This window comes from Pyxicephalus adspersus, chromosome 12 (genome assembly GCF_032062135.1).
Source record: "Pyxicephalus adspersus chromosome 12, UCB_Pads_2.0, whole genome shotgun sequence".
Classification (NCBI taxonomy): Eukaryota; Metazoa; Chordata; class Amphibia; order Anura; family Pyxicephalidae; genus Pyxicephalus; species Pyxicephalus adspersus.
This window is the reverse complement of record NC_092869.1, coordinates 36,440,281-36,466,772: the sequence shown is the minus strand read 5'-3', so window position 1 is coordinate 36,466,772 and position 26,492 is coordinate 36,440,281. Positions and strand designations below refer to the sequence as shown.

The 26,492-nt window shown below is 39.1% G+C and overlaps 2 protein-coding genes across 3 annotated transcripts in view; one reads left to right on the top strand and one right to left on the bottom strand.

Annotated features, from left to right (window-relative positions):
- PPP1R13B (protein phosphatase 1 regulatory subunit 13B) overlaps positions 1-14,863 on the top strand; it is a 53,060-nt gene extending 38,197 nt beyond the window's left edge. The window contains 8 exon segments of the mRNA XM_072427662.1: positions 2,314-2,483; positions 2,942-3,437; positions 4,102-4,886; positions 7,039-7,176; positions 7,263-7,396; positions 8,106-8,272; positions 8,694-8,893; positions 11,102-14,863. Coding sequence (XP_072283763.1) covers positions 2,314-2,483; positions 2,942-3,437; positions 4,102-4,886; positions 7,039-7,176; positions 7,263-7,396; positions 8,106-8,272; positions 8,694-8,893; positions 11,102-11,143 — 2,132 coding nt within the window. The 3' untranslated portion in view covers positions 11,144-14,863.
- Positions 14,864-16,902: 2,039 nt separating this feature from the next.
- Positions 16,903-26,492, bottom strand: part of ZFYVE21 (zinc finger FYVE-type containing 21) — a 29,111-nt gene continuing 19,521 nt past the window's right edge. For both annotated transcript variants that reach the window (XM_072428840.1, XM_072428842.1), the window contains 2 exons: positions 24,420-24,562; positions 16,903-22,784 (listed from right to left, as the gene is read on the bottom strand). In XM_072428840.1, the coding sequence (XP_072284941.1) occupies positions 22,749-22,784; positions 24,420-24,562 (179 nt within the window). In that variant the 3' untranslated portion in view covers positions 16,903-22,748. The remainder of the gene's footprint in view (positions 22,785-24,419; positions 24,563-26,492) is intronic.

The window sequence follows — 26,492 nt, the reverse complement described above, 5'->3', positions numbered from 1 at the left end:
TTTGTACTTTGTAACACAAAAGGTTTTATCAGGATATTTTTGGTAAGTTTTTCTTTTTTTCCCCCCTGTTGTGCAGAAGGTGTCACACTTAAGAAGAAAAGCACATGGACAGTGACAGAATTTGATGGCGCTGCCCATTTCGTTTCCACAAAGTCTGACCTTGTGGAGTGTATGTTGTGTCTTGTTTGACAGAATAATCTGATCACCTTGAAATGGCTCAAATTATTGCTTGCAAATTTGCTTCACCTAATTTGTCGCTCTATGGCATCTTGGAATTAGGCTTCTTGTGACTAATTCACAAGAAGTATCTATAGCTATTGCTACCGGCATGCTGGGACTTTCTTTCAAGCTTCCTTATTACTGTAAAAAGACTATGGGAGGCTCACATTTTTGTTTGTGTCCAACAATAAAAATTTTGACCATTTTTGATCATTGTCACAATAGTGTCTGGAGTTTGCTCCATGAAATTGTTCTGATTATGACACATGAGTGGTCTTGTAGGTGGCAGGGTCCTTGGAAAGGGCAAAGAAACCACTTACCTAAGGAAACATATCACTTCTGTAATGGCAAACAGCCACCAACAGCAGGATCCCTAGAGATTTATAGGCTTTAGGTGTTGCCAATGAGCGCCTTACAACACATTTAACTTTTTCTCATCACTCATCCTTTACATTCTATTTTCACCTTCCAGATGACAGGTACAGTTAATGCTGCTGTAGCATTAAGTGTCTCAAAGAACAATCGCCTACATTTTCTGCAGCAATCAATAAGGTTGTCCCTTCTATTGTCAGGCATTCGGCAACTAAATGACTGCAGATGCCTGATTGGTCACTACAATGCATGTTACCTTCAGACACTTTTCATGCATGAAGCCCAGGATGCTTAGATCTGCTCTAGATAATCACCATTGGAGTTATAACTCCCAATTAATTGTCCCCTGATCTATTTAGGTTAATTAACTTTTTTTTAATTGTCTTTGTTTTGCTATAATTAATTTTACCTGGAACTAGGGCAGAGAAATTAGCAAGTCACAAGAGATAGACAATGCATCTGGATTGGAGGAACCAGGAATGCACTTTGCCAAGAGCAAGCAAAACTGCAACAAGGCACAGACAGTGGCTTATGTATGAGGCTCATATAGTAGTGTGTGTGTGTGTGTGTGTGTGTGTATATATATATATATATATATATATATATATATATATATATATCTGTTACTTAGTACCTGGATTAATAATTCTCTAAACCTCATTGGTTGTAGGGATCCCTTCATTTGGTTGCTGTGGGCAACAGTTCCACACAGTCATTGTCATAGCATGGTCAACACATGCCTTTCATATCTTTTTCCACTGCCTTACATTCTGAAATGACAACAACAGACCAGGAATGTTGGCTCGGTTTAGGTATAGACAACTAAAGCTACGTACACACATCAGATGATTCTCTTGTAATAATCGCCTCTGGGCTGATATCAGTCGAGAATCTGGTATGGGTACAGCGCTCGTTGTCCGGACGACCATCCTGGGTGATCAATGGGCCAGGAACGATCATATTGAAAGTGAAATGGAGAAAGCGCAGTGGGGTGTCACTCCATCATTCTCCCCTCTCTATAGAGCAGACCGGCACTGTATGTACAGTGCTCGTTCATGCATCGTGCAGTCGTTTTTTATAAGAAAGGATCGTGAAAGATCCTTTCCACCAACAATTATTGCATGTGTGTACGTAGCTTTAGAGCTTTCTGGTTTCATAGAAACACAAAGCTGCATATTACCAACATAACGTCGATGCACATACTTCATACTTGGAGTACAGTTAGGTTCCTTATCACGTCATATCTGTCATAGTAGACCTTTTTGGGGATTTGCCCAATAATTTTGTCCATTTAAAAATATTTGATTGATTGGACACTAGTGGTTACATCAAATGGAAATTTAAGTCCAAGCCTATCGCCTGTGCTCAGAATCTTTGCTTTTGTTTCCAGACTTTTGATGATAATTTTATTGCTTATGGCATAATATCCACTCAGGTTTGGTGGATGTGATCACTGTTAATTTTTTTTATTAGGCAGGTGCACTTCTCCTTTAACGCTGCACCAAAGCATACACATGGAAATAAATGTTAAATTTCATTTGATTACTGCTTGTGTAAATCTTGAACAATCACCACAATAAAGCATTTTTTAATATCAATGGAATAGTATAATATTTAGTAGTAATGATTTAAGCTTTAATCAAGGCTTTTTTTCTTCGAATCATTGTGGTTCTGCAGTTAAGTGCTTTGCATTATAGACATTGTTTGTTCTTGCTTTTCCAGCCAGTGACGCCACTTGGCCTGCACTAAAACAGAATGCCATGTCTGTGGTTAAAACACCTCCGCTTGGCACATCCGACTGGAAGGATCCAAATGTGGAGGCTGGATTCAAAACTGCACCAATATCAAGCCAACCTTTACCTTCTGCTGCAGTGGGACCCACTGAGAAGCTGGTAAGTTTCTGCAGTTTTATTTTGAATGCTGTTTTGGTGGAGCTGCAATGTTTAAAGATCCTGTATACAATGGAGGATTCAGCATGTGTACTAGCCTCTGACCCTCACTAGTGCAGAATTGTATTGTGACCCATTTGCTTCTTGCACAGAAACTTTGGTTAGTGTGGTTTTCTACAATTCACTACAATCATTCCATGGGGAGAGAAAGAAAATGTAGTTGCTTTTGAAGATCTACCTTTGAAAATCCTGTCTGGGCTGGCTGTCAATTTGAATAAAGGCTTTATACTATTTAAATTGTTGACCCATAGAAAGAATACAGATCAAGTACTCTGCATTAGTTTAGGCATGGGATATAAACCTCTAGGCCACTAGCATTTTCAGAAAGAAGGTAATCAGTGGGGGTCCATAGATTCCTATGATTTGTTTCCTTCAATGGTTTAATGATTTCTTGTTTTCAGTCCACAGATGGTGGAAAGCTGCCCTCTCCAATCCCAGGATTGAGTAAGACTCTGCCACACAATTATGGCATGTACCAGGGACCTCTTTCCTTGAGTGCTACAAATTCTTTGGAGAGGAGAAAAGATGGAAGCTTAACCAGACCTGGCTCTGGACCCACGCCTCGTACCCGCCCCCTTCCTTTACCTACCCCAACTAATGCCCACCCTCCAGGCTCCTCCCAGCAAATCCAGCAGAGGATTTCTGTCCCACCCAGCCCCACCTACCCACCCTCTTCTTCCCCCATGTTTCCTGGAACGGACACTAGACCTGATCCTCCTTTAACTGTGGCTATCCGACCTTTCCTGGCCGAAAAGGGGTCCAGGCCACAATCTCCTAGGAAAGGACCACAGACTGTAAACTCTAGTTCCATCTATTCTATGTACCTTCAACAATCGGCTCCACCAAAGAACTATCAACAAGCTGTATATAACACTCTCAACAAATCTGTGAAAGCAGGTAAGTTCCTAGTAATGCGTAGGGACGCATTTTACAGTCCGTTACTGTAAGTAATGGTCTTCAGCAGAGACGATTTCAGTGGATCCAAAAAGCATTGCTTTAATTACCAAAGCAAAGCAAATGTATGCCTACCATGAGTTTTGCAGTGGGCACTTAAATCTTGCAGGCCTACTAGACATACACGAGAGCCATGGGTCTTTCTTATCTGCATCCCCACCCAATAGATAGTAAAAATTAGTTAAAAGTTTGTCCTCATTTTCAATGATTATGTTAAATGTAAATTAACATGTTTGGTATTACCTGACCATCTAGGACTTACCTGTAATCTGTGGGTCTAATGTATTGGTGAAGATCTCTTAACACTCAACAATTGCTTGCTATTCAACCACAAATGGATTGAAATCCCCCACATCAGGAAATGCTTCTTTTCAACCACTGTCTAAATTGCAGTCTGGACCAGCCCTACTACTACTACATCTAACGTGTTGTATATAGTGAAAAAGTGTTGAAACGAGAATATGAACTTGCAATTCTAGCTAAAGAGTTCTTGTTGGGTGTAAAAGGGTTTTTATGGTTAGTTTATGTGAGCACCACCAATAACCCATAACCTAAACACATATCTATACCATTGTTTTGTAATAATGACCCTGTTTTTTTTTTTCAGTATATGGCAAACCAGTTGTCCAATCTGGATCGTCCAACTCATCCCCGCTCCCTTTCCTACATAGTGCACCAGCTCCAGGCGGTGACAAAGAGGGTGAAGTGGACGGAAGCACACCAGCTGGGGAGGGTAGTGGAGTAGAAAATATTCCTCGTCCCCTTAGTCCAACCAAGCTGACCCCAATAGTTCACTCACCTATGAGGTATCAAAGTGACGCTGATTTGGAGGCCCTCAGGAGAAAACTTGCTAATGCACCTAGACCTTTAAAGAAGAGAAGTTCTATAACTGAGCCTGAAGGTCCAAGTGGTCCTAACATACAGAAACTGCTTTATCAGCGTTTCAATACCTTGGCCGGCGGTATGGAAGTTGCACCCTTCTACCAACAGTGCAACTCACAGGAGTTTGTCAGTGTGTCGGCTGATGTGGACAATGGTAACACAAGCACTAACGGCAATGTGGAAGAGGCAGGTTCCTTACAGCCATTCGTTCTTCCCCCTGCAGCACCAATTCCTCAGCCACTACCACCCGAGCCCCAGGTCTCCTCAGATGACAATGACAACAAGGTCTGCTCACCTATCACAGAAGAAGTGGTCAGCAGTGAGATTATTAACTAGATTTCAGATACAACTGAAGATAATAATAATAATCCAGCCATAGTCCCCTCCAAAGAGAAGACACCAAGCCCAATACTTGAAGAACCATCTCCAGTCAAAGAGGAGGTACCTGCTCCTGCACCTGCACCTGCACCTACACCTATCCTTGCTCCTGTGCCACCACCGAATCCTTCAGTAAGTAACGCAGCTTGCACCTACTTGTGGTCTGCATAGCCATTGTCTGTAGCTAAATAACACCATAATTTCAGTTTTTGCTAGATTTGCAAAAATTGAAGAAATCCTGTGATGAGATTGTCCTGGGCAGTTTCCTTCTAAAAATTTTAATTGCTTGGCTGTTATATAGGCAATAATAACTAGGATCAAGTATGCAAGTCAGAAAAATCCTAATAGCATAAGCATTCTTGGTTAGTGAATCAAAAGGATTGATATAACAGCCAGGCCAAAAGTATTTTTTGAAAGAGGCAATTGGAGCCTCCATTTTTCTCTCAAAAAGGTTAATCACCGGACAGTTTAGTAAATTTCTCAAGAACTTGTATCTTTAGTTCCCAGATTTGTCATCAGCTGCAGCAGTTTTGGGGGTACATATTCACGTTGTTGGATTTTAAATTATTTCTGTGAAAGTTGAAGGAATGGAGAGGCATTTGGCTTACTGAGAAGGGAGACTTCATGATGGGTGGGAAATCGGATTAGAATTTAGACTGATGGGTCTAGAGGGGTTTTATCTCTGTGGACTATTACAGAGGTGTGGTATAAACCAGTATAATTCTCCACCTCCTATGAGTATGGTTTTCAATCTATTGACAAAATGCTGTGTATTCTGTGTTATATTTTGGGAAGGGGTGAACACAACGGTGTAGCAGTAAATAAGATCTGCACATCTTAAATTCTGCACAAACTGGAGATACTGTGGGAGCTGTACTATTAAGCAAAGCTACAACAAATATTTTTGTGGCTCTCTAATGCAATGACACCTCTGTGAAGGTAATTTTTGTTTACATTCCCACTTATTTAAAAAAAAAAAAAAAAACTAGTTCTACCTTAATACTGTAACCATGTTCCAGTTAGGTATAATGTGCTGGTGCCCTGGAGCCTCTCTCTGTCCATCCAGATTCACTAATGATCCTGTAGCCTTGAGCATACAGCAATATATATGTAGGTATGGGTACCAGCCTGTCTCCTGTTTGTTCATCCAGGCCTAATTTACCAGGTCAGGAATCATTACAGTCTGTACATCTGATTGCTTTATCTAGATGTTCCATGTCTATTCCACACAGCATTATTTTTCTGATGAATTCAGCAAATGTTGCCTCTAGGAAGTTTCAGGAAGTCGTGTGCTAAAGCTTATATAAGTGACCCAACACTCTTCTGTTCCTAAATCCTCAGGGACATAGGTGCCTATTAATCTAGACATCATGTTGCTAAAAACACCCCTCCCATGTTGCTAAAAACACCGATTCCCTTGACGTAAACTTAAAGGTTACGCTTCATTTCTAATTGCCAAAATAAAAAAAAGTATACAGTTGTGTAGGGCCCAGCGTCTGCCATCTTTCAAATGCCAAGATATATTGCAGGCTGAACAAACTGCACATTGGGTTACTGCATGGTTGATTGGTTGATGGGTATGCTTCTAAAGAGAAGAGGGGGGTATAGGAAAATGGTGTCCTTTTCCTATATCCTCTCTTCTCTTTAAAAGTATATACAATCTAGGCTGGGCACTCTCTATATAAAATTGGGTCTACATCTAAAGTTCCCCTATGTCATTGCCCCTTTGCCCCCATATTCCACATTGGTTGATGGGTAACAAAGTTTACCAGTATCCATATACATAGAAATGTGCCACTAAAGGTCAAGGTCCACCTGTCAAACTGTTAGACAAGTAGTGTATTTTTAGGTGTTTCAGGATTATTTTATGCACTTTTACCCCTCCCAGCCCAGGTAAGGTGCACTTTTATAAAAACTAAGCCAAAAAAGCAGCAAAGCGGTGTTGCAGAGGATTTAATCCCAAACTCCTTGGCAGATGGGTGAATTATGCTTATCCATTATTTTGACATTGGCACCATTGCCCAACAACACAACCCAGTACGTGACTCCATCCTTCTCTGTTGGAGATACTTCACTCTGAAGATGATTGTAACAAAGAAGAGGTCATACGTCTGCTCCTTCTTACTGTTGGTCAGCAGTATTCTGTAAAGCAGTAGTTCCTTGTTTTGCCCAGTCCCAACTTTCCCCATCCAAGTCTGGTTTACAAGACGCTGATAACTGGGCACAGTTGTAAGTTTTTGACTATTCACTAAATTTTAAATGTGAACTATTTTTCTATCTTAAGGTAAAACGCACTAATCTGAAGAAGCCAAATTCAGAGCGCACAGGACATGGACTACGTGTAAGGTTTAACCCCCTGGCTCTGCTGCTTGATGCTTCCCTAGAAGGAGAGTTTGACCTGGTCCAAAGGATCATATATGAGGTGCGTAGACTTCCTCTGTAGGGGTGTGTTAGGGTCTCTTGGAGATGAGTGACAGTGAGAAAATTATACCCTTTGTCTTTATTTAGGTGGAAGATCCCAGCAAGCCCAACGATGAGGGGATCACACCACTGCACAACGCTGTGTGTGCTGGACACCATCACATTGTCAAGTTTCTGCTGGACTTTGGTGTTAATGTGAATGCTGCTGACAGCGATGGCTGGTGAGTACAGTCTGCAAAAAGGTTTACTTATTTTATCTAGGCATGAAAGCAACCTGTCAGATGGATGAATGGGACAGCCATTGATGTCTTGGCTTTGTGTCATCCCTGTCCTTTACTATTGATGCCTAAAGCAAGTTTTTGTGTTAGGAGTTACACTTTATATATATATATATATATATATATATATATATATAATTTGGTCACTTCTTCTCTTCAGCATGACATAACGTCAGTGGTTGGGGAAAAGAACACATTTAATTCTAATAATTTTATATCAAATCTGTTGGAAGAAAAATCCAAAACAAATTGTTTGCTTTAGGCATTGTCACGTGGACATTGGTTCTGTGAGCTTAAAATTATGGAAATAATAATCCTCAGAAAATTAGTCTTCTAATTTCAGAAGGGCCCTATGGTGTGCTAGTTGGGCAAATGAGGTAAAGTTGGCATGATTTCTTTATATTGTGCCAAAAAAAATCAACAGCTTTCTAGTTTTTGGGTTAATTCATTCAATTTATATCCCATCAGACTGACCTTTTGTACTGCATAGTATTTGGTAATCTATGTAGTGTCTGGTACATTTCATCTCTTCTACAATTGTACCATAAAGTACAAGTTTTATTCTGCCATTCACCTTACTAAATAGTTTTCCATTTAAATATTCTCGACTGATTTCAGATTGTGTCTTAACCTCCATGTTTCTTCCTGCCAGGACTCCTCTACACTGTGCAGCCTCCTGTAACAGCGTCCACCTCTGTAAGATGTTGGTGGAGTGCGGAGCAGCCATCTTTGCCACAACTATTAGTGACACAGAGACCGCCGCTGACAAGTGCGAAGAGATGGAAGAGGGTTATATCCAGTGTTCACAGTTTCTTTATGGTAAATTGGTCTAATGCATTAAAAACCTATTGCATTAAGTGCATTAAAAAAACTAATCAGGCTTAGCTAGATATTTACCTATTTTTCTAGCCTTCAGGTCTGAAATTGGAAACTGCCCATATCCTAATAAGAAAAAATTTATTTTTTAGTTAATTTAACTTTGAATATTTCGACATCTCAGAATTAATAAGATGATTATATTAAGTTCATAAGATCTTTATTTGATAAACAGTGATCAGGACTCAACTGCCGAAAGTACAGAATTAGACCCAAGGAGTAGCTCTAGGGGCAGAAGCCTCTGTACTTTCAAGAAGTGAACTACACCTTCCGAACCCAATGTTAGATTTCTTAACTGTAAGTGACATAGGAATTACCTGACTTTTAAACAATGACCAAACCATGTGTTTATTTCATTACACAGGCGTTCAGGAGAAGTTGGGGGTCATGAACAAAGGACTGGTATATGCTCTGTGGGATTTCGAAGCACAAAACCCTGACGAGCTGTCTTTCCGGGAAGGTGATGCTATTACCATCCTAAGACGCAAAGATGATGCAGAAACAGACTGGTGGTGGGCACGTCTCAATGAGAAGGAAGGATATGTGCCTAAGAATCTTCTGGGGGTAAGTGGACTATTATCACCTGTGTAGCATTTGTACTATTAAACAACACGTGAGTGTAAAGCTACGTACACACTTCCAATTATTATCGTTGGAAAACCAACGACGAACGATCCTGCACGATATCTACGAACGATCGTATAGCACCGATCCTGCACATAGAGATAACGACACGATCGTTCGTAGATATTGTACACACAATAGATACGATCGTTTGAGCGATAGAGGAACTATGTGCACGACAGGAAAGTGAACGAACGTTCGTTCATTACGCATGCTCAGACCATGGACGATCAACGAACGATCGTACACACGAACGATGTTCAACGATCGTCGTCCAATCCGATCCGCCGGTCCGGTCGTTCGTTTCCAACGACTTTCCTCGTTCGTCGGCGTCGTTGGTTACTTTTTTTACGAACGATTTTTGCCCAATCGATCGTTCGTTTTGAACGATAAAAATTGGAAGTGTGTACGCACCTTTAGTGTGTGTTTGTTCTATCCCCAGAATCACAGACCAAACATGAAAGTTATTTCTGTTTGCCTCGCCCTTAATTCAAATAGAATTACCAGTGGAAAGAAAAGGAAAGATGGGCTTTACGGCAAAAGTTTTAAACCAAACAAACATAAGTTTAATAGATAAAATGTTGTCCTAAGTCTAACATAAATCAAATGAGCTAGTGCCTAGACTATACAGTAGTCCCGTATACACTCTTGGTACATGTTTTCCCTTTTTAGGGAATACACATGGGGTTGAAGGAATATGTAACAAAGATTTCATATCCCAAAAAGATTCTCATATTTCAAAAAGATTCTCATAACCCGACGCGTTTCGCTCACAAGAGCTTCCTCAGGGGATTCTTTGAGATTGTGCATTGTTCACCAAGGATGTGTAAGAATAATTATAACACGTTGAGTAAACAGCAAGAAGAAGAGAAAGACACCAAGTGTGCTAGGACAGAGTTGTTTAAAAAGAACAAGTGAATTTATTCAGATTGTCTGTCTCTCTGACTAGAAAAAGGGTTTCATTTATTGTTAGATTGTTTGAGTGTGTTACTGATGGATGATCATTCTCCTGATTTTTTTGTATAGACATTAATAAATAAGGATTTTAAGTGTTTTTGTTAATAATTTATACACTGCAACCTGAGTTTCCCCTATGGATTCAACTACATCACTTGTAATATCCTGGGGGGCAAGATCTAGGTAATACTAATCATAGGAAAATGATTGTCTAATTAGATTTATTATTCTCTAATGCTGTTTTAGGAATTTTTGAAACCTTGATATTGTGGTATGGAAAAGCAGGGTGTCCACTTCCAGTCAAAAGGAGAAAAAAAAAAGTTTATTTTTTTTTTTTTGCTTTTTACTCAACGTGTTATAACTATACGTGATATGAGATAATATTTGTTACATACTCCTTCAACCCCATCTGTATTCCCTAACATTGGGAAAATATGTACCAAGAGTGTATAGGAGACTTCTGTATAGTCTACGCGCTAGCTCAGTTGATTTATGTTAGACTTAGGACAACATTTTATCCATTAAACTTATGTTTGGTTTAAAAAAAAAACTTTTCCCCTAAAGCCCATCTTTCCTTTTATTTCCACTGGTCATACTACACGTGAGTGTTGTCTCAGTATTTAAAGGACAAAAAAAAACTTTACATGGTCTTTCATCAGCTAGGTACAATCTCTTCCATGCAAACACTTGTGTTATTGATGGCATCTTGATCTTTTTGTTTTTGGAGCAGGGAGATTTGAGTCTCTAGTATGTATGCAGATGACTTTAGTGACCCTTAGGGTTGGGTTTTATGGTAGCAGTGTGAGCCTGTGACCTGGCTAAGGACATTCAAATATATAAATGTTTTTAACTAGCAACAAATGAACTTTGACACAATCCAAATACTGTGGAGCCATTCAAGCTCAGATCTTATCCTAGAGCCTAATATTGGGTCAACATAGGAGGTAAGAGAGCTACAAGGAGCAGTGGGATCTATATTTATAAGAAACTATTTACTGAGTTTAATGCCTCTGCTGAAAATTGGAACTCTAGAGGTCAGTAAGGATATGTTTTAAAGCTCAAGATTGTGTGTAAATACTTGAATGTCTATAGCTTGACCATATATTCGTTGTCCGGTTGGACTGAGATCAAACAAAAGTGTTCTCAATTACAGGGTTCCACAATCATTCATCTTTATTTTCTCTTGCACAGCTGTATCCCCGGATAAAACCTAGACAGCGGACGTTGGCTTGAAATTCAGCCTAAAATTTCCTTACACTGGAATGAAAGGCACCAAGCTATAAACATTTCATGGACTATCAATGGCAAACTGTGGATCCTGTCTCTACACTACAGAACTGCAGAAATTATAAGTACAGTGTGTTCCGTGATGTATTATACACCCTCCAGGGTCATTTACAGACTGATCGTTCATACAATCTGCTCATGGATTCTGCAGGACTATCGTCTGATCGGATTTACCAGGGTGCCGATGTGGAGACACAACGCTGTCCTCCAGTACCACAGGATGACCCCAATGTAAATAAGTTTATTTTACCGCGTGTGTTCATTCTGCCGGCTTTCCTGCCAATAAACGTTTTAGTGCCAGTGCATAGAGTAAAGAATGGACCCTATACCATTACCCACATAAGGCACTTACATCTCAGGCGTTTTCCATTGTGTGTGCATGCTGATCATTGTGGGTCTGTTTAGCACATTTCCAAGTGGGGTCTTTTTTTTGTATCAAGTGTGAAATTAAAGTTAGTAAGTAATTGGTCACATTCAACCAGACTTGTTCTGCAATGTTGGAAATGTTAATAAGAGGCTCGAAAGAGGCCATCTACAATAAACTGGAACAGCCATCCCTGAACAGGGGTAGGAGCCTTCACCTATAATGTTGTTTTAACATGTCTGACCTTAGCAATTCACACCTATGCAGACTTTCTGACACCAAGGTTGAGATGAGGTCATTAGAACAAGGTGGGTCCACAATTTGTACACCTCCCATCCTGTTAAGAACAATCAACATTTCCCTTGTCACACTTCATGGTGATTGGATTAGGTGTCTGTATTAATATGTGTTCGGCTATGTTCCTGACACTCATTATAACTGAAGTGGCTTCTAGAAGCTAGGAAAGATCTTCAACATTACAGAACAAGTCCAGTTTAGTCTGACAAACTGTACTATAACCTGGATAAATGAGAACCATTACAAACCTGTGTAATTAAAGGCTTAGATTTCAGCACTTGGGAGATGCCATTGTGGTGGGATCGGTAAGTAGAAAAATGCTTGAGAAAGGGTAGAGACGGAGGTGAGAGAGTGAAAGCGTAAGTGAGTTTGCTGCGCGGAAGTGTTGTATAGAGAGGACATGAAGTGTATGGTTAGGAAAGGCTGCAAAGCGATGTTTTTTTCCATTTGGGATGGAAATTGTAAGTGGGGAAGGGGGATGTAGAGTACTGTTTGCACTTTTTATGTCCATAAGAAAGTTATTGGATGTTACTTGATAGCACTGTGATGAGAGCTGTCCCCTGCCGTACCCCATAGCAATGTTCATATGCCAAAATCAGATACGCTGACTTGTTGTTATGCGATGCTGCATCTCTCTTAAAGCTATTCCCACATAACTTGCATTCATTCTGAGGACGGTGACTGATGGAATCACCCAATGGCTTCTTATATTTTTCTGTGATTCCAAATGTCTCCTCTGTTCCTTTTTCTGCTATCACAAGACCATGATATAGTTGGCATTCTCTTGTTTTTGGATTGCAGTTATGTTTTGTGCATCACAATCCTTTGGCTTGACTTCTCAGACCTAAAGCCACTGGGTTCAATTGAGATTGAGTTCTGGTTGAGGTATTGGCTCACTGGAGTCTAAAGTGTATAAGAAGCCAGCAAGTTAAGTTGAACCATTCACCATTCTGATTCACTGTTATACCTTGGGGCAGTGAATACAAACTTTGCACATTTAGCATTTACCTATTTTACTTTCCCCATAGAGCTTTTGAAAATGAGCATTGTGGACTCCACAATTTCAATTATTGCGATGAGAAGGGTTTATTACAGAGCACAGAAAAATCTGACTTTCACTGAAACATTTTCTGGTGGAGAATTAATTACTGCTCATGAAACACATGGACCTGGAAGATTCTTCTCTAGGGAATGTTTTGGTGAATGTCAGATTTACTGCTTTTAAATAAACCCTATAAAGTGCTAATGATCTCTATGGCAGCAATCAGAATTTGAGCAATTTTCTAATGGCCATAAGGAAATCTTTAGGTTAAACTCAATTTTTGTAAATTTTAAAGGGAATGTATAGTGGTTTGGTACATATGTTCTTTATTATGGTCATGCTTCCTACTCATCAGCAATGAAAGAGGCATTTACCCCTTTTGCCCATCACAACAATGTACTGTGAGCTGTGAATATAGTAATTATAGCCGGTGGTTCCTTGAGGAACTGAATGTTTTTTCAAAGTGTTCCCCTGTTTAAAAGGCTGAGAAACGCTGGATTAGAGTAATGGCTTACCTCCCACATGGCTCCATCGAGGGTTTCAGTCATACATATACACTCTTTAGGTAACTCATAGCCCTTTAATATATGGTTCTTTATACAACTATACAAAGTGTGTATTCAATTATATTACATATAAAACATTACTCAATCCTTACATTAAAAAATGAGACAATGTCATTAGTTTTCCCTGTTTTTAACCTAAAAGGAATAAACCTGGAACATGACTATATATTCCCTTTAAAAGTGTGGCATTAGAATTCTATATATGTTTGATTTTTGTGCTCTGAATTTGTGGGTGGACTTGCACATCTAAATTGGCACCTTATAGGAAGTAGATATTTTTTTTTCTATTGGGTTGTACACTACATTTACTGTATTATGGTTTTGCAATGCCTTCAGACTATATTAGAACATAAAGTTTGAAGCTATATTTTGATGCGACCAGTAACACAGCTGAAAACTCCCACAGGTTTATTATCGATAACCAAACTGAAGGCAGAAACAGGTTTATAACTCGAAAGATAATGAAAGTTCACTGCTTTACACTGTTGATAGGTATACATTCCACACACAATGCATTTGGTGTGTTAATGATAATGGCAAACATATAACACGAAATAGATATTTGATAATGGTTGGTATTTGCTATTTAACTACAGGCTATGAGGAGCTGGGTCTTGTAGTTCTACAGCTTTAGAGCCAAAGATTGCTTTGAGGGTGTTGTCTACCCACTGCAGAATAAAACCAAGTCTGGTGTATCCATACAATGAGGACAGTACCAACCCTCGTATCTTTTAACTGTCTCGATTAACTAAATCAAGAAGTTATATTATAGGGGGGTCATTTTGCACTACTGTCAAGAGTTTTGTACGGTGGATACAAATCGACTAAAGGCAGCCTATCTGCTAACTGGGGAACTACTTAATCTGGGTAAGCAAGCTGGGCCTTGTAGTTCTTCAATGTTTAAAGCACTACAGGTTGTCCTAACATAAACTGTGTTTTGACTCGGGAGGAGAGTGGTGCGTTTGTGTTGTGAGTGAGTTTAATGCAAGGTTTGCAATAAGCTATACACTGTATTGTGAATCTAAAACCACAAACTTCACTGGAATTCACTGTACATGCTTTAAAATACCAGAAGTATTTTTTTTTGTTTATTTTTAAAGTTTCTTCTCCATAAGTTTTAGGGCGTGCTGAGCTCTCTGTTGCTGAGGTGTGCAGACACGGCCATGCCACAGACCTGTGAATGCGGTTTCACATATGCCGTGCTAAATATGCTCTTACGATGTTTGCATTTAGTGTATATATTGTGGTGATGGTGGAAATTAAAGTATAAAAGGTATTTGTTTCAATTTATTTGCTACTACGGAAGTCTTTTCTGAAGAGATCTAGAAAATAGGTTTCAGAAAAAAAATCCAAATGTAAATTATCAATAAAAATGCTAAAGCATGTTCCAATATTGATTGAGAGTGGTGTCTGTTCATTGGGGAGGGAAGGAAATGGTTTAAAGAAGTTTTCTGGAAAAGATAGTTTTCATTACAAGGGTCTGCAAAGTGTTATAAGCTGTGAGGCTATTGCTATCTAAAGATTAATTACCAAAAATCAAATATGCTGTAGTGGAGAATATGATCTGAATGCAAATCTATGCATTCCTAAAACATTTCTTCATCCACCCCTATATACATGCTGCGAGATAGAATGCTGTACATTTGACAGCCACACTCTGAGATAAAAGCCCAATTCAGTCTCATGCATAGTTCTGTAGGGCTAGGACATGCTTTTAAAATGGCCCTCCTGCAGATTTGTGCCAAGGACGAGAGGCGTGTACCTGACTGTTAGGGCCCCTTAAGGCCTGTGGTGCCAAACCGCACACCAGCAGCTCCTGGCTGCACAGGGGATCGCTGTGGTTCACTGCAGTTCTAAGACTTCGGGGTGCAGTGATGTACAGACATTGTAAAACTACTGCTACAGGAGTGGCATTAGGACATTGAAGGATATTCATGTAATACATTTCTATCATAGAAATCTATCTATACCTAAAAAGTTCTGGATAGGATGGGGGAACACACTTGTTGGTGTTCACTGCTATTCTGGGTGCAAAAAAAAAATTCCCCTCACTTTCTGTTTTTTCCACAACCTTTTACTGGACAGGAAGAAGGACATAAAACCAACTAGAAAAAAATTGTAAATGCTGACAAGTTAAAACATTTTTCTACTTTTTTTTTTTTAAAGGTTTTTATTTATGTCTGTTCTGAATATACATGACATACTTTTTCATTTTAGCAGATCAATTCAGCTATATTAAATTGCTTGTGGTTCAATAAGTGTTTGATCACAACAATGCTTGATTGCACATTTGGGTTATTGTTTGATCAATACACAAGCAGTTTTCGCCCAGTCCCTTTTAGCAGGGTGTACAACCTGGCACTTTTCAGTAACCGCCCAGCTGTTTTTGAGTGGTTACTGAATAGTTGGGTTACAATACAGGGGCCGCTGCCACCCACCTATAGTGTCTTCCCACCCAGCTTTAAAAAAAAAATTCTGGGGAGAATACTGCACTCTTATTTCACTTTGTTAGCCGTGTAGCTTATTCCATAGGCAGCTATTTGTACAATTGCTGTATTTATTGCCAGGCCACTTTTAGAAATTATTGCAAGTGATATTAGTAGCTAACCAAAGAATGGATTTGTACTTTCCTATGTGTTATGCTCAGCAGCCCTAAATCCACTTTTACTGTTTAGAAATCTCAGTTAGAAATAAGCACTAAATATTAAAAAGGATGCTGACCATGAGATCTATGAAGGTAGCCATTATCAACTTTCTAAAAATTAAAATTGCTTGGATTGTATTCTGACCCGGAGAATGATGCCTCACCTGGTACAGGTATGCTGAGTCAATACACCTAATCTGGATTAGAAGAGGGTCAAGATGGCAAGTTGTATATCCCTCCCATGGCAGGTGTAGCCGAATCACATCAATGCTCTGTTCTACATTCTGCTGTCTAGCACAGGCGCAGTGTATGCCTCTGGTTCTGTCACATATCAGTGTGACTAATATTATTAATACAGGGTTTATATTGCACCAACATATTACACAGCACTGTACATTAAATAGGGACTACAGCCAAACTTTCAATCCTTTAAATGGCTATTGTCATGTGCTGCTACTGCTGATCTACACAGAGCGTAAGCTGGCACAGAGGATAGAAGGGTTAAATTTCACTTTAACACAATCCATTTATTTAAAAAAAAAAAAAAAAAAACAACCCAGCTCTTCCAATCAAGGACACATGTGACAAATGTAATCTAAAGGCTCTATTTAAAGTCCTTTAGGACACATTGTTATGTTTTACCCATAGGGCTACGCATTATCAGAATTGGAAGGGAGACTTCCCCTATATTTCCCATATAGTTTCTAACACAATAATTTGAAGGAAAAAAAAAAAAAACTTTTCCTCTTTCTATAGCAGAGATACACCAACACCACCTTGTAACTGTTGTGCTTTTTTATTAACTTAACATATTTATTCTGTACAAAAAGCTGCAGAGAATCCCTGGTACATGTGAGGAAGGCAGAGATTAATCATGAATATACAGCAATATTTTGTAGCTCTAGTACAATAAAGTAGGGATTAGACAGAGGGGAGCTACTTTAAGCATCTGGAGCTGTGAGGGCCTCAGGTTCCAGCAGTATGACCATCACAGCTCTATATTTTTGTATAATACGGGTAACGAAATTTAGTAAGGGCCACCCAATAATACCAGTCAAGTTTATGGATTGTGCTTTTATCCCCAACATCTCATAAGAAAACATTGATACAGCTGTTCACTGACAACAAAGCAAGTTTTTTTTCTAAAGAAATGGGTCACAAAGTTTGCTGTACACTGCAACTAAACTTTGATAAATCCCCAAATAGGAAAAAGTATCTGAAGAAAGAACAGTTTGTTGGTATGACAATCATCTAGCTTAAAGTAGCAAGTAACCCCATCCCTAATATAACCTTTACATTGCAGTGTCATCTGAAACTGTTCAGCCTTCCTAAACTTATAGCAAGTATTAAAATACCTTGTGATTGTGGCAGCAACCTCCATGTTCAGGTTATGGCATGACAACCAAGCTGTCCCCGTTTTACCCTGCAAGAGTTTATAGCAGTCATGCCAACACAGTGTGCAGACTTGGTCGTCCTGTCACAGCCAATGCTGAAATGGCCAGATGTAGACTAGAAGATAGCTGAAAGTCTAGAGGAGGTTAGCATTGCTGAAATGCAACAATAGGTTAGGGGGGAGGGTGGTAATTATTTATAAATACTTTGCTAAAGTACTGCATAGCAGTATAGGTTTCAATCCACTTTAATGCTACCTAAAAAAATAAATTCTATTCTGCTTTCTGCTAGAAAACAGTCTTCAGATACTTTGACTATTGGGCCACCCACCTCAGATCATAGTTATAAATGTTGGGGTCTTTTACAGTCAATGCTCATATAATGTGTATGTTGGTCAGTATTCCCTGGAATGGTTGTTACAGCTCCCCCTGCTGTCTTTATGGAGGAGGTGCAAGCAGTTAAACTAGGTCAAGCATACATTAATGCAGTGAGCACCCTCTGCTGGCAGAGCACTTAAGCAAGAAGCAGCCAGTTCCCATGAGTTTGAGAACTGAACACAACCTACAAAACTGACCTGGAGAAAAAATAAGCACACACGAGCAATGGAATTACAAAGAGTTGTTCAAATTTCTAACATTTCATTGCATTAAAAAACAAAAAAAAAGTTGCAAGTTGATGGGTGAAAAAGTACAGATGTGCCCGAGAAACAAACTGACCAGGTCATTGCAGTATCTAACTCAGATAGTGAGATCTTCCCCCATCTCAGATCCACCTGTAACACAGAGTGAGGATGTGAGCCTAATAAGAACTAAGAAGATAGACTATCATGGAGAAACCTGGTTGACCCAGCAAACTTGGAATGGATCTGGTCCAGCAATAAAACCATTTTCCAAATTTTAAAATGATTTTTAAAAAATCCATTCCAGGTTTGCTGGAATGCCCAAGTTCTCCCATGATAGTCTTGGAGAGCTTTATAAATCAGGGCAAATGTGTCACCACCCTGAACATGGAGAATGCTCCCAAAATATATGGCAAACACCAGAACCCTGGCTGTAGGAAAGACTCTGCAGGGAACCCAAAAAAATTGCATCCACATCAGTACCTTTCATCTATTCATCTTGCAACTCTTTGTATTTTCCTCTATTTGAGGCATGTTTGAACAAATGTTTGTAAAGTGTGGCCCCCAGCAAACAATCCAAGCTTTTCTAACCCCAATTAATGAATTGAGCATATTAGCTCCCTCTAGTGGATTTTGTATAAGACTACATGCAATACAGTTCAGGAGTTGACATTTGAGTCTAGCTGGGAAGACATTGTAATAAATGTGTTTGCTACAAAATGTGAATAACCACCCAAATCATTCTGATTACCTTTTTTTCATGAAAAAAACAATAGCTCCCTTTAAAAACAGTTATTCATACTCTGCACCAGATTATTAGAAGGCATGCAGCAATCCCTTACTGTTCTTTATAGTAAGAATAGGATACAGACTGGCATCACTTTGCATGTATACATAAGCTTCCCAGTAAGAATTATGCACCCTGAGCTATTAATGCCATAATGTATGAAATGTGCAAACCTGACAATCTGCTTCTTCCAGGACAGTTACTCTCTAGTTACTGAAGTCAGGATCACAGCCCATGAACTTGCACTGAATAGCACCTTCCATAAACATAGTGAGTTACCAATCTCCATTATCAATATAAACCGGCCAGTTTTACCTAAACTGCAGGAAAAAAAAAAATACGGGCTAGGACAACAAATTAAATCCCAGCACTATTTTCCCCAAGGCTAGGATTGCTTACTGCAGGCATCACCTCCACATTTTAAAGTTCTCCAGGTTTGATACATCAGCCCTATAACATCTAAAAACAATCACATATCTTGTATTCTGCACACGCCCCCCCCCATTTTCCCTGGTCAAAAAAAAAAAAAGTTAGTGCTTTTTGTACTAGAGAGAAGAAACCTGAGATCTAGTGTAAAAAGTAATTCTCCAGCAAAACCCGGCTATCTGATCCAGGCTAGCCACGTACGCTGAAAACTGCGGTAGGGAAAACAAAGCTACCTTTAACAATAAACAAAATATATTACGAGGTTCAGTCAAGACCACTTGTGCAAAGGAAAACTTGCACTCCTTCCACCAACATCCAGTAAGATGTAACCTAATGTTCCATATTAACATTTGGTTTGTGAAGGGGATGCTTTGTCTTCCTCTGTATTGCCCCTACTTATACAGCTGTGTGGTGAAATCATGTTAAATGGGATTGCCAGGAAACATGAAATTCTTGGTAAATTGGACTATAAAATCCTATTCTTGTGAGTCTCATCAAGGTATACAGGAATATCTGTACCTTCTTGTTATGATACCTACACAAGGACTGCACACAGGCAAAAAAAAAAGTCTAGGCATGACCCCTTCTACTACCACCATGCCTATGTTTAGAAGCCAACAGTACCAGATTATTATCATAAAAAACATGGCATGGGACCTTTGTCCCCTCAATGAACCCCAAGTAAAGAATTCACAGGATGTCTTTGGAATGTCCAAAACAAAGCCCAACTGAGAGGAAGGAACATCGGGCCATGCAAACAGCCTGCAGACCAAAGAACTGACATCTAGGGCTAGAATGAGAAAGACGACCACCCTTCTAGTAAGAGGCCATCTTCACATGTACAAGAAGTAGATAAGTTTATTAAGCCATTAGCCATAAAGAAGGAAACTAGAGGACTGCACAGAGTCAATGAAGAGGTGCAAAGGAGCTACTGGGAGGAACACACCAGTCCATCAATACACATAAAAGAAAACAGATCCCCAAGTATAGAAGGATATAAAAGTTTTTCAGCGAATAGTGGAAGGACCTGCCAGGCCAAGTTCTGGGAAGCAATAGACATCAATTTCTAACGTGAAACTAGAATCACAGATCCCCTGTAAAGAAGGAATACAAGCTTTAAACCCTTCGTGCCTAACAACATTTTTACAAGTAATACCAACCTTATGTATTGCTTACAAATATTCATTCTTTCACTTTTTCAAACACTTAGTCAAACGATGGCTGCTATAGGTGGGTATGTCATAGAACATTTGGAAAGGGGAAAGCAAAAAAAAATGTAAGTTGATATTGATATTAAGTACAATTGATGTGTGAATTAATTATGAATATAATTGAACGATCATTAAATGTAACATATGGGTTCTCTGGATCCCCTGAAGAAGTGGACTGCGTTGAGATTAATACATCAAGTAGAGTCCCCTGTTTATCTGGAGTTACACACCATAACAGTGGAAATGTAATTTTGGTTTTAAAATGTTCAGAAATCAAATAATACTGTCTTAATTTGATGTTTTAATAAAAATTGGTAAAACGTACTTTATAATTGATGTGATTGATTACTACCTTAAAAATCCCACACATGTTGTCTGCTTTCTATGTATTGTAGATCCAAAAAGGTGCCAACACTACACCAGAGATAAGCATGGTAGCCATCAATAAGTCATTACAAAGAAGTTGCAGGGCTTTAGTCATAAGGTCCAAGCATTGTAAAGGGGCAAATTATAATACTTCAGGAGATCAATACAGATACTTTTTGTCATCATGTGGAAAATCATGGTCACAGCCAAAACTGGAGGGCCTACCTGCTGAAACGGAGTGGGAGATCACATCGGAAAATTCCTTTCCAAACAGAAAACCCTCCTGAACATGTTGGAGGTTGGAAAGGTATATACTTTTTATATTCTACAGAATTAAAAGTCAAAAGGCAAGTGATCTAGGAGGGTTTCAGCTCTTTGTGGGATTCTAAAATACTCCAAATCAGATCACATGCAGAGCCTGTAGAGAGGTAATAATGTGCATGTGGGGGTAAGTCCAAGTGACATGCCCCAATTAACAAGCATATAGGATTCCAGGCATCATCAAGGCTAGGGAACAGATATGCTGCAACTGAGTGACACAGGCAGGGTCTCGGTTACTCGCAACAACCTCAACAGTGAATAATGATTAGTGGGACAGATCAAAGATCATATTTTCATAAAGGATTTGCACAGCAAAAACAGAAGAAGGGGAGCAAGTAAAGAGCTTATAAATCCTTCCACAGTAAAGCTTAAGGAAATGGGCTTTGACAAGGGCACCAACAACCTAAATGGTGGAACTCCCAATGCTTGGCCCAATCACTACTTAAATGAGTCTACAGAGATAGGGCAAACATGGCAGCGATGCCAGAGGCTCTGGATCTCAAAAGTGGCTAACTAGTACCAGAGCAGGGTCTGAATATCATCTTTAGGTGGAATTCAGTACCAGTGGGTCACTTCCATGTTCCGTGTACACTAGAAGAATTTAGTTAAAACACCCTTAGGGTAGTTTGATGCATGCTTGGACAGCTAAAGGAGAAACCAGCTCTCTCTCGAACACTAACCTTGACTGAAAAAAAAAAAATATCTGAAAAAGAAAAAAGTCTACACAGCAGACACTATAAAATAGAGAATAGGAATGCTGGCAGCAAAAAGGGGTTATACTATAGGCTGGCCGTTACGTATCCAATCCTTCTGTAGGTGGCAGTATTATGCAAACGGTACAAGACTTGTAATACCTTTCCACCACTCCAACAGGAAACCAACCTGTTGGCACTCCAAGCAGTACAGAAAGGTCTCTGCTTGTCTGCAAGGCTTTCTTTTGGAGACAATGATGTCATTAGAGATTTCACCTGATGGACATATCTTTATGGTATTGCAACTAACCATACCATTCTGTAAAACAATGGTAGCTTTATACTTTGGCTTCAGTCCAACAAGCAGAATTAAGTCTGCATTCACAGGCTACTATGTAAATATGCGGCTATTATGCCTTACTACAACCACACCAACCCTTAAGTAAGCAGTCATCTGAATGAACCCCATAGTCTTGTGAGATTAAAGTTTGAAGCATTATTAAATTGTGTATATATTGCACAAATAAAGTTAGGTATCCTGCTTATAAAAAAAGTACTGGTGTATTTATCATTTGCCCACATTTACAGCAGACATTTGTGAAAATGTATCTTTGCAATGTACCAATCGCCACTGTGGTAACAACCTACCATGTAGTCCAGCAAGTCCCAGTCTCTGCAATGGCTGCCAGTAGTGGGCAAGTGACAGATACATTGTAAATTAACAAACCTAACTGTACGTATTAGGCATATAGAGAATCTGTTATATTGCATCCATAATTGACAATTACAAATAAAACTTTGTGTCATCCATATTTCCTCTTCTGTTACTGGTCACGAGATTCATACAGAAGCTTTGCAGCCTGCAGAAATAAACAAACACACATTAGTCAAAGATCACAATCACCCTGAACATGAAATATACAAGATGGCCTAGGAGCAGCTTTTAGAATGTGTATTAAAAGCAAACACCATACAAATTTAAATTTGCTGGCTTGTTTCTCTGTAAGGATTACAAAGTTCTCATTCTTCTAAATAATAAACCAGGGAATCAGGATTTACACTAGTGATAACTTGAAGGGGGAACACTTTGGAGAACACACCTACACAATCTCACTATTAAGGTTTGAGCAGAAAAACATTTAGAGAAAAAGCTTACATGAGATCAGTCAAGAACAATAAAAGAGAGCAATTTATTTTTGAATATGAGATCTCCAGTGGCACCATCCTGATCCATTGTCCATTACTAGTACGTCAATATCATGGAACATATAGAGGATCAGGACCCCTGCAAAGCATATGCCCCAGGTTGGTAACAAAGGGGCCCCATTATAAAGGAGATTGTAAAGCCCAATCACAGCTATGCTGCACCTAGAAATCTGGAGGCAGTCTACACAGGTCATAATTAAAATTCAAACTATAGAGTGCATTATAAATCTGCACATATTTAATTTCAGACTCTGAAGCAAAGCCTCTTTCAAATGAATAAAGAGGTACAAAAAAATAGGATTAGAAAATGCAGCCCACTATAGCCTCCCCCCTTTGAGTGCATGACTGTTTTTCTGCCACCAACATTCAGCATGCACAGAACTGGGCTGTGTTGCTGTGACATACTAGGGTATGTGCCCCATGGTCTATAAGTTTAAAAAGGCCCGCTGTTTTAGAATGTATGTGGGCTACAGCAGAAAATAGTACATGACACAGGATAACTCATTAAGAGACTAAAATACTCTGTGCTGCTACAGGCCACACTTAACCCAATTGAAACAAAAATATTACAGCCCTTTGGGGACTAAAATGCCAACTACTAAGTATATAAGAAAAGAAAGATGACACATTAATAATTTAGTGGAGTATTTGCAATGTTGAAAGTACACAGGTGACCTGGGACCAACATGCAAATATAAAGTGCAGTCTGAGTGAATTCACAACACCTGATCTGCTACTTATATCAAGTCAATGACTCAAACTAACAAAGCTAATATATTGGCATGAGAACCAGAGAGCTAGCATTCTAAGAAGGGGCCAGTTTTATCCTTCCTTCACATCCTGACTAGTCACTGACCCAGCAAAAAAGATGTAATCTCAGCTGATCCAACGCTGCTTACCTGGCTACAAGCTCATTCTAGATCACCAATCTATTTTATGTAGTAAAGCAAGGATGATGTGCAGTCTTTTCCTCAGTGCCATTTACCAAGGTGTGAAGAATATGGGTGACAGCTCCTATGTTTTATCTATATGGTTTCTTTGAACAGAACTGACCTTAGGGGACTGTTTAGAGTTGAGAAGTTAGTCTCTTGTGGAAATGTCTTTTGATGTCTCCCAAAATGACCACAGCCTTGGCACCAAAGTAATCCAGGATTTACCCAACTAAAGGGTAAGATTTACAGGTCGTATTACAAACTTCCTTGGAAAGTGATGTTTCACTGCAGGCACCAGCCTGACTGGCCTACAAAACTAAGGTACAGGACAGATGACTATGAAGACATTTCAGGTACCTTGTGCATAGCTGCCAGCCAGGATGCCGAAATCTTCTTGTTACTGTTAAAATCTTCACTTGTTGTAAACTTCATCTGTAAAAGATCATCTGAGCCAGCACTTTTATACTGAAGAAGCATCCCTGTAGCTCGACTGTTCCCTCCTGCATATTGCAGAACCAATTAGTATGTGTTATTCTATAGATACACGTATATATTCCCAGCTCAGAACAGATTATCAATGGCACTTCAATCTTTACGAGCAACATTTATTGAGCTCCTGTTTGTTCGTTTCTAAGGGACGCTTCCCATTTCCTAACTAACGATGTCCCCTGAATAGCGTGGCAGTTTGTGCTTGCAAGTCCAGACTGAATTTGTGGCCTAAAGCCTTGGTTTTACCTGCTCGGGCCGGGGGTGTTCTCAATCCCTGTGACAGTAATGTGCAGTGCTTGGCATGAATAATATTCCTGTATCTCCCCTGACTTGACAGTAATATTATACCTTGCTGTGCCTTGTATCAAGGTTCACTTTTACAGGAGCTCAATTATTTATATAATTGCTTTCAATATTTGCTTTCTACCACACCAATGCATTCCTATTTTCATCATGGAAGTCAGAAAATGCAAGTGAACAGCTGGGACACTTTGTAGACAAACTGCGGTTTGCAAGCATAATTTATGCTTAAGGGTTGTTTGATGTTTGTAAGTTAAAGAGTCAAATAAAGACATGCTATTTACAAGACAAAATTACATTTACATTCATTAAATCACAATACCAAAAAAAAAACAAAACAAACAAACAGGAAAACTGAGCAGTGATGCAGTGAAATCATGCATAAAAATACATTTATCTTGTGTTATGAAAAACGTTATTGTAGGTTGCTGCTGAGTAGATACAGATACCTCCAAAGAAAATCTTGCTAAACTGTTTGAGACTGTTACTGGTTTATTATATTTTTCATTAGTCTAATTCCAACTGCTGTATTTTCCATAATGTAAATTAGAACACAAAATCTTTGTGGCTCAGTTTGCATTTGCTGCAGGTAGCAAACATAAAAAGAAATTTTACTAGTGGTAAGCCAACAAGATGAAGGATGCTGTTGCTTCAATGAAATCACTGGCTCCTCAGAAGTGCAAGACCATCTTACTATGAAACCTGTAGATCCAGAGATGCTATAAAACTTATTTTTAAGTGTATTTGAAAAAAAAAAAAAAAAAGTTTTCTTTTTCTGAGATAAAGTGGAAATCAGTACTCAGGTCACCTTGGTGTGAACTGATGCAGCTGCTCTTATACCATCGAAATAGCACTGAGAAGCAGCATCAAGAACACCAACAACCACTTTACAGATAGGCTATCTGACAGACCTTAGAGGCTGGCTTCTTTTTTTTTTATTCTGGGTTGTTATGTGCAAGCATTGCCTGTCCACCACCAAGCAATGGGATTTAAAGGAGTGTTCCTTACCAAAAACATGTGCAGCCATTTCCAAACTGGGGGTTTGTAGTGGTTCTGATTGAAAAACCTCAATTAGCAGCGGGGATGGGGAAACTTTACCCACTATCTGAAAAGTATTACTTTTCTGAATACCTGATTTGCTAATGCAGGTCAAGTGGAAATTTTTAAAGCTTCAAAAAACATTACTGAGAAGAATATGGGCATAGTTGTGTCTACAGATCTAAGGGAGTATATGTTTTCTACTCAGACAGGACAACACTACAAAGCAGTTTTACTTCAAGAAAACAAGTAAAGTATTCCTTATTTAGAAGAAGTAATCCCACACCCAGGAAACCATTTGACATTACATCTTTTGTAAAGGCCTTAGAATTTGTTGGAGGGATAATAGGAAACAATCTTGAATTATGAAGGACTATTCCAGGTTTGCAATTTTACAATTGCAGGTACAGATGAAAGAAATCCACAGCGACCAATGCAAATTCACATTAAAAAACTAAAATAGACTTGGTTGCTGTGGATTACCATGCAGTCCTATTGATTTTGAAAGGTACAAAACATATATAGGGAGACTGGTAGGCATGCAATCTAATATCAGCATACACTTGTGGGAATGGTTGGCCTAAAGCCTGCAGAGAACGCAAT